We start from the raw sequence: 8,976 nt of genomic DNA on the forward strand, positions 1-8,976 counted from the left end.
TGTGTGTGTGTGTGTGTGTGTGTGTGTGTGTGTGTGTGTGTGTGTGTGTGTGTGTTGTACACGTGCACACGCACACACACCTGTCCTGTCCTGATACCATTACACAGTCATGCTTGCCCCAAAGGGCTACCAGTCCAGTGGTGAAATAATGTCAGTGTCAGCTTTCTGGTACCGTACACATACACATCTATGTACCGCTGGCCCCTCCTCTACTCCACATCCATCTGAAATATTGCTGATGCTGAAATGCACCTTACTGCTCTCTTATATGCGTTTGTCTGTCATCTACATTACTGTTATGCGACATATGTGCCTTGCCTTATCACACTCTCTTAATTCTGAAGGTCCTGGAGCACACCTTACACACTTCATCCTTGGCTGCCACTGGAGCATGTACTACCAGACAGTGGTCAGGTGGTGGTGACATACATACACACACCTACACTGCTCGAAGTATGCCTCGACAAAACGCCTGTGATTATAAAGACCTTGTTGTTTGAAAGTCTGATGACAAAACTGATGTGTGTGTGCACGTGCTCACCTATGTCTGTCTTTAAGTGGGTGTGGACATATAACTATTAATTAAGTTAAACCAAAACCCTAAACTTGGCATTTAACCAACTAGCATGTTTTGGTAGCATACAGACTCTGTTCAAGTGTTTGTGAACTTCTCAAATAAGGGAAGTGTTCGGTTTGTGAACAGTGCCTTTTGGGGACCATCCAATTCTATTGCAAAAGTAGTACCAGTTGTGTGCATGTTTGGTTCAGTACAGGATTGAATGCTGCTGTTTACAGTTAGGTGGTTCTGGTACTACAGGATTTGCTGATTGCACATTCACACAGTGGGATGATTCTAAACAGGTACACAAATTTCATTCAATTTGTCTACCAAATCAACAATTGTTGGGCTTGTTTAAAAGGGACATTATGCTATTGAGGTTAATGGAGCTACTGGAAAGTATGATACAGCTCTGCATTTAATTGATTGACACTAATCATTGTTCTTGGAATCCAGCCTTTTGGTCAATAACTGTGATTTTCAATATGAAGGAAATCAAATTAATCTGGGTAATTCTACTACTTTGGCAAGAGCTGTAATCACAGGGAATGTGATTAAGGTATGTGTCTATACTATATAAGTTGCAATCTTAACTATTTAATTAACAAATCTGGAATCGTTTTCATTTCTATCCAAGGGGGCTACAAGAATATCCGGAAAAGCACACAACACTCAGAAAGGCTTGAATGCGGACAGCACATCAACACCATAAGTTTACCAGCTACAGGATGGTGAATATCAATTCTTACAATACGCATATCTAGACAAGTGAAAAAGAGCTAAACCATGGTGCTACAAATCTTGTCGCTTTTGACTTGCAATGCCTTGATACTCTTACTGGTAGTGTATTGTACGGAATATATGTCTTAACTCAAGCTGACTGATATGTGACAGATGGATCACCAAATCCAACTTGCTTCTGCACAGTCCTTATTTCATTCAGCAGTTTGTCATCAGAGAGGTTAAGCTTAAATGCATATTTGTATGCTTGTTCAGCCTCGACTTTACGGCCAGTTTTGAGGCAGATGAGTGCAAGGTAACCCCATACTTGTGGATCAGTGTTGTTTAGTATGTTTGCTTCACATAGTGCATCTTCTGCCTCAGCCAGATCTCCCATGCGATAACATGCAATACCAGCACCCAACCAAGTGATACAAGAAGGAGATCGCTTACAGGCTAATAAGAACGTGTGCTTAGCACCAGTGAACTGCCCTTCTTGTAAGTAGATGGATCCAAGTCGTAAGTAGACAGTGTGCATATCACATGCTTCTCCAATGAAATCCAGTACTCGCTCATAAGCTTCTCTCGCTTCTTCCACATCACCAGTCATGTAGCTACTGTGGCCAAGTAATGCCCAACTGTCTGGATGATGGTAGTCAAAAGAGAGGGCCTCATTCAGGTATGTTTTAGCTTCAATGTAGTTCTTTTTCTGCATATTTACACATGCAAGCGCCATGTAGTAGGGTGAGGAAGGACCACCACGTGGCTGGAGAAGTTCATGTGATAAAGCTGATTCAGCCCACAAGGTTACATGCATCTCTAGTAGAAACCGTGACACTTGAAGAAATATGCTTTCCTTGTCACTGGAAGCAGGTGAGGATGCTTGCGATCTGTGAGTGTCTTGTACTAGTAGCGGTGAAGGCACCTCTTGAGGAGCTGTTGAGGAGGGAGATGTTTTACTTTGGCGTGACAAAATTGCCTGGCTTGATACTTGCCTCTGTGGTTTGGCTTGTGACAGTGTTACTGTGTGTGGTTTGTCAAAATCCTTAATTTCTTGATCCCCCTCAGCACTCACTTGAGGAATAGGTGATGTTGTCTTGATAGCAGGTACAGCGACGGTCTGTTCTGTTTCAGAAGAAGAGTGATGAGACAGCTCACTGTGCTGCCTTGTACCATCAGAGATACCAGCTGACTCACTACCTTCTTTGATCACTTGTGGATTGACATTATCTGCCTCCAGGAAGGCCATTTCAGCATTCACATCATTACCTATGGATTCATAGTAGAGTCCCATTGTTGTCCACACAATCACATTTTTTGGCTCAACGGCAGCAGCAGCTTCAAAGAAAGTTTCGGCAATGTCATGATGCTCCTGAACAGCAGCCACAACAGCATACATGAGCAGTGATTCCATATGATTTTGATCCAAAGCTACAGCCTCTTTGAAACATTCTTGTGCCTTCTCATAGTTATGTACTACCAAGCAAAAACGACCATAGTCGTACCAATGATCACGTGAATTTTTGTCCTGTGCTAGACGCTCCTGGTAGTATTGAGCAGCTTTCTCATAACTCTCATTCATTTCAGCCTCACGAGCAAAGTGTTTGAGGAAGTTGGTGTTGGTAACAGGAGGTGGAACTGGTCGTGGATCTTCTAGTGAGAACGTCGTTGACAGAGTGCAGTGCATTTCATCTGTAAGATAAACATATAGTTGACTAAGGAAACTGTGCAGCTCATCCTTGTCAGTGACAGGTGTTGTCCGTAGAAACTTCTCTCTAACTAATTTTACAACTGAAAGTTTCAGTTGCTCTTTGAATTGGTAATATTTACCAGATGTATTTAGCTCATATAATAACTGTCTTCGACGGTCAGCAGCAGCTTCTGCTGAATGAGGTAATTCATAATTGGCCATCTGTTCTCCAAACATTGACCGGAACTCCTCCAGCACACACCAAGCCACATTAGAAACTTGAGTTTGGAACTCACGAACAGCTTGATCTGCTCCTACTTGACGTTTGGGAGCAGCGGGACGTGGAGGGATGTACTCAGATACAAGTTGAGCTAACTCATCAGGTGGACACTTTGGAATTAGTGGTGTATCAAGAGAGAGCTCCAAAACAATGTAGGATCGTGCATCAGTATATGCTTTAGCTTCTAAATAGTTCTTACTCTCTCCAACTTCAGGAATAGAGTCGCCTGTGTCAGAGGCAACAAATGAACTAGTAGCAAGGCCACTTTTAGGAGGTGGAACAGCAACAGACTGCCTTTTTGATTTTCGAGCTGATGCAATGCTGCGAGAACCTGCCTGACTGACAGAACGCATGGCAACCTCTACTGTGCTACCCATTTTCCTTCTTGTTTTCTCTTGCACTTCAGTATCAACGTATGGTTGCAGACAATAGGCCCCATTCACTTTGCTGACACCAGGGTAAAGAAGTGGTGTTAGATTGACATATGCTACACCATGATAACTTGGTAGAATTTCCTCGTCCTTCTTGGTTTTTCCACTTTGAGGAGTCAGAGTGCGAAAGATTTCAACAGGCCAAACACGTGACTGAGCAATCATTGATTGAAGGGTGCTACTTGCTTCTGCATTCAGAAGACACCTTCGTTCTGCATTCCAAGTGATTCTTGGTTTCTGACTTTCAGCTTCGACTCGAAATGGAATGTCTGCAGCACTTCTCAACTCTCCATTCTCTTCTTTGTACTGGACCTTCTTTATCACACTGTCACATTTGTAAACACAAGGACCTGATGCTGTTCCTGTGTAGCTCCATCTCCAATGAGGAGAGTCATGATCACTAGGTGCTTTCAATTGACCATTGGGAATTGCAATTGTTGTTTCCTGTGAGATCCCAATTGGTATAGGCAAGCTGAGTGTGTATTGATATTGTGATCCTCCTGGTTGCCATCCGTCTGGTGGTGAATAAAGCGAGTTCACTTTGATTGAAAGAGAACTCGCCGCTTCTACTTCTTCTTCCGTCAGAAGCGGAGATGACAGAGAAACTAGGACATCCAGTTCGGGAAGATCAGTTGCAGGCTTGTCTTCGCTTTGCGAAGTGCAAGGAAAAACAACCACGGTTTCCGAAATAGTTTTTTCTCCTTGTAAGAAAGGCATCAAATCCACAATAGATTGTCCCAACACAACAGTTTTCTCTTCCTTTGCTTTCTTGTCTTTTGGCATTGACTCGATGAGGCTCAGTACGAGAGGCTTGTGGGATAGTTCGTCTAGAAGAAGAGCTCTACTGGATGCCTGGATGTCGAAGGACGATGTTGCATCACCGTACAGCGCCGTGCCGTCTGCTACTACAACTCTGGCAGTTTCGCAATGAGATCGACTTCCAAAATCTATTCTAACAAATGAAGTAAATGATTCATCTCCACGACTAGACTTTATCATTCTGCCTTGCGGAACAGTAACTTGCACGGTGAGAAGGCCATCGTCTGCCATCTTCAAAGTGCTATTGAGCGGTTGCATCGCAACTAAATAACCCGGATAAGAGGTTTGCGCAGGTCCGAAATATTTCACTTGATAATTTTTATGTCTATGTCATGTCCTTCCTATTTGCGCTTTTTTCTGGCCGTTATGAGTACTGGTAGTGACCACAGAGCTGTACAGGAACGAGGTAAATAAAGCTAGACCATGATATTGACCTTTTTGTATCTATTTTCTCGTGTTCTTGTAGCTTCCAGCAGTTATCAGATTTATGGTACCGATAGTGACTATTTGAGAGTTAGTACTACTCGAAAGAAAAGATGGATGTGAAAATTGTGTCACACTTCCCTAGTAATCATCTGACTGACCATGTCAGGTTTCCGGCTAACCGCAGCTCACGAGACGTCACGTGCAACTTAGTCGCGTCCTTACGTAATATGCGAGGTCGCTAACGACTCGCTTGCTGGGCTTTTTGGTTCTAAATTTTCTTGTAGCCGCACATATGGGATGCAAGTGTGTAAAATATTAGCTCACTGGCCCGTTCTCGATCCGTACAGGCAGACTAGGTGTCGTTACTGCCGTTGACAGGCGCAGAATACAAACCACGACGTGTAGGGACGTGAGTTTGCGTGAAGAGCGCACTACAAGTCGTCGTTTGTGTACAGTGTAGTCTTTGGTAGACAGCAGATATGCATGAGATGTCTTCGTTGATTACAGCTATAATTGGGAAGGTATGCATGATGAAACTGAACACTAAAGCCTGGTTCACAATATGACGCCGACGCTGAGTTGAGCGTCAAACTTCAAAGAAACCGCCTCGACGTCGGCGGCATCCTTTGATGTTGACGCCGACGTCGACGCTGGAATAGGATTCATTTCTATTGTCGACGTCGACGTCGACGTCGGCGTCAATATTGCGAACCAGGCTTAATGCTGGACCTAGGACCAACCGCAATATATTGAGAAGAGGCGGTACCATCCCAGACTCGTGGAGGACGATTTTGGATCGGCGCTGCACGGGTCTGGGAGGCCGAGGCTAGGGATCGTGAACTTGGCGGATGTGGCAAAGAACGCGCTGAGCGATGCCGGACACTTTACAAGACTGATAAGGACAGGATTCAGAACGAGACATCAAGTGAGAAGCGGGAAAAAGACGAAAACGGAGAAGTCACAAATTTGAATCCTCCGCTGTGAACATCTGTCTGTCTGTCTGTCTGTCTGTCTTTTATTTCTTACATCAAACTATGATACAATTCTGCAAAGAACTACTAATACTACAAAGAATACAACTAGACTAATGTTCATTGAAAGCTAACATTGCAGCAAACTAAAACACACACACACACACACACACACACACACACACACACACACACACACACACACACACACACACACACACACACACAACTAAGACTAGAGAGGAAAATTAGGTACTGAGAGAGTCAGGCCTCTCAGACCCACCGCACAACATGATAAGTTTCTTTGATATAACTTCAACATTACACTTCTGTAATTGTACAGAGAATCTTTTCCTCCAAAAGTCTAAAAATTCCGCAGCAGTAGGTCTTCCTGCTTCATCTGATGAAAGGCTGCCTGCCTGTCTGTCTGTCCCTCCCTCCCTCCCTCCCTCCCTCCTCCCTCCCTCCTCCCTCCCTCCCTCCCTCCTCCCTCCTCCCTCCCTCCCTCCCTCCTCCCTCCTCCCTCCCTCCCTCCTCCCTCCTCCCTCCCTCCCTCCCTCCTCCCTCCCTCCTCCCTCCCTCCCTCCCTCCTCCCTCCCTCCTCCCTCCCTCCCTCCCTCCTCCCTCCCTCCCTCCCTCCCTCCCTCCCTCCCTCCCTCCCTCCCTCCGTGTGTGTGTGTGCGTGTGTGTGCGCGTGCGCACCTCGATGTGGTGCCCGATGGAAACTGCTAATTGCTGGCCAACATGACTGGTCCTACTGAGCTGCTGCTTGGTATCTGATCTGACCTTGACATTAGTTGCTGTGCAAAAGTCTGTGGCGTTTTTGCACCGCAGTGGTCTTGCACGCCCTTGGTATATATCAGCTAGTGCACAAGAAGCTGAACATAACGTCTCAAGACCCTCTTTATCAGAACAACAGAAAGCACAATTACTGTAGCAGAATCAACATCAGATGCTGGAATACGAGAACACTTGTAGAAGAAATTGCAACTAGCATTGTTAGTAACAACGTGAGAGTCAATGCCTACTATCATCAGGTGAAGCCGTACAAGTTGTTAGCGACTTTAATGCTTGGGCTCAATTATTGAATGTCAAGAAAAAGTGAATAGAGTCATAGCATATACAAAGAATCGGAAAGCTTCAACAAGAGGTTTTGGAATCTAATGATCTTCAATCTTTATGGACAGAAACTTGTCCATTGAGACAATGAGACAAATCTACAAGGCTTTAGTTCTTGGAATATTATTCTATGGCTCAGAGGCGTGGTCCACGAAAAGATGCAACAAGACGTGTAGAGAATTTCATAACAAATACCTCAGGAATATCCTAGGCGTGTCCAAAAACAATGCACTGGGCCAGCCGCATTACTAATGCTCAACTAAGGCCAATGTTTGGGATGCCTGAGACATTACAAGATGTTGTTTCATCTCGAAGACTATGATGGCACGAATATTTGGCAACAATGACAGATAAACAAATCCCAAAGAAAACTTTTTGGCTGGTTGACAAATAAACGTCTAGCACATGGCCTAAAACTGCGTTGGTGAGATAGCGTTAAGTCTGACATGAAACGCTTCCATATTGATGAAAACAACTGGTTAAGATAGCCAGAGATCACTCCTTATGGAGTAACGCCTGCACTATTATACGTTTCAACAATGTGACTTCCCATGCAAGCCAGTCATCTGAGCAACAAATAACGTCTGCAACACTTGTGTTAGATCTTTCGGATGATCTTAGGATATAGCACGTCACAAGTGTGATGCAATTCACTATAATAAAGGAAATGAGTCATTAGTTCAGGACGTCTTTGTGATCAGAGGCCACAAGACAGAAGCCTTCAAGGCATCATCATCAACGATGGCCTACTTCCAGGTTCAAGGTGTGGTGTGTGTGTGTGTGTGTGTGTGTGTGTGTGTGTGTGTGTGTGTGTGTGTGTGTGTGTGTGTGTGTGTGTGTGTTGTCTGTGTTGAATAATGAAAATTCATTGGTTGGAAAGAGTGACAAACAGAATTTCTGCAGAGCTGAAATAACAGGAATTGAATACATGTTGACTCAACAGCAACTAAAGTGCACAGGTCATGTTGCAAGAATGGATGAGAGACGTTTACCAAAACAAGTGCTATATGGTCAGTTGTTAGATGCACCACGAAAAGCTGGTGGTCAGAAGCTGAGGTTCAAAGAGACTTTAAAGAGGAAGTCCAACAAAAATGAACTTAACTTGTATGAGTAGATCTTACAAAGACAAATCGATCGGTATAAGTTACTCCGTTATCTTCGCTTTTGTATACGAGAACGAGCGATGTTTCTGTGATGTGCAACGCCCACGCGCCTGCGCTTCTTGGTCGATTAAGCTCCGCCCACTGCAAACGAATCAATGCGTTTACGGATGACGCTACGGATATATCGAGAATGACGAATGTGAATGCGAAGATATTATGAAGATCTGCCTTCTTGCTGTCAGTGGTTCCTCTCTAAAGTAAAATGGTGTTGGTAGAGCTGTTTTCCCGCCAGACTTTCAAGTAGAATTCCTCAATACCACGGCTTACCTAGAGAACGCGCTTGTGCTAGAATATTTGTTTATCCTTGTTCTTTTGATATCCGAAGAGAAACGTTCAGCGCGCCCTTTGGCGTGTGCTACAGAGGACGTTCCTATTTTCACATCCGGTCAGCTCACTTTCTTTCGCCGCTGATTGGTAGAAGATTACAATCCCGGAGGTCAAAATAGGATCGTCCTCTGTAGCACACGCCAGACTGGCGCGCTGAACGTTTCTCTTTGGATATTAAAAGAACAAGGATAAACAAATGCTCAAGCACAAGCGCATTCTCTAGGTAAGCCGTGGTATTGAGGAATTCTGCTTGAAAGTCTGGCGGGGAAACAGCTCTACCGACACCATTTTACTTTAGAGAGGAACCACTGACGGTAAGAAGGCAGATCTTTATAATATCTTCGCATTCACATTCGTCATTCTCGATATATCCGTAGAAGTCATCCGTAAACGCATTGATTGGTTTGCAGTGGGCGGAGCTTAATCGACCAGGAAGCGCAGAGCAGGCGCGTGGGCGTTGCACATCACATC

The 8,976-nt window shown here is 44.5% G+C and overlaps 2 protein-coding genes across 3 annotated transcripts in view; one reads left to right on the forward strand and one right to left on the reverse strand.

The window, feature by feature from the left end:
- LOC134192746 (uncharacterized) overlaps window positions 1-1,471 on the forward strand; it is a 5,552-nt gene extending 4,081 nt beyond the window's left edge. The window contains exons 8-12 of one of the 2 annotated variants that reach the window (XM_062661492.1): window positions 639-737; window positions 796-861; window positions 921-958; window positions 1,016-1,118; window positions 1,197-1,471. In XM_062661492.1, coding sequence (XP_062517476.1) covers window positions 639-737; window positions 796-861; window positions 921-958; window positions 1,016-1,118; window positions 1,197-1,271 — 381 coding nt within the window. In that variant the 3' untranslated portion in view covers window positions 1,272-1,471. The remainder of the gene's footprint in view (window positions 1-638; window positions 738-795; window positions 862-920; window positions 959-1,015; window positions 1,119-1,196) is intronic. The other variant, XM_062661494.1, reaches the window with a different exon arrangement.
- LOC134192745 (cilia- and flagella-associated protein 70-like) lies at window positions 1,282-4,759 on the reverse strand. The gene has a single exon (XM_062661491.1). It carries the CDS (start codon window positions 4,755-4,757, stop codon window positions 1,431-1,433), a length of 3,327 nt encoding a protein of 1,108 aa, XP_062517475.1. The 5' UTR covers window positions 4,758-4,759; the 3' UTR covers window positions 1,282-1,430.
- Between the last annotated feature and the right edge of the window lie 4,217 nt (window positions 4,760-8,976).

Source organism: Corticium candelabrum, chromosome 17, assembly GCF_963422355.1.
Source record: "Corticium candelabrum chromosome 17, ooCorCand1.1, whole genome shotgun sequence".
Lineage (NCBI taxonomy): Eukaryota > Metazoa > Porifera > Homoscleromorpha > Homosclerophorida > Plakinidae > Corticium > Corticium candelabrum.

Coding starts and splice junctions, on each gene's coding strand:
- LOC134192745 (XM_062661491.1), bottom strand. CDS start 4,757: ATGCAACCGCTCAATAGCACTTTGAAGATGGCAGACGATGGCCTTCTC.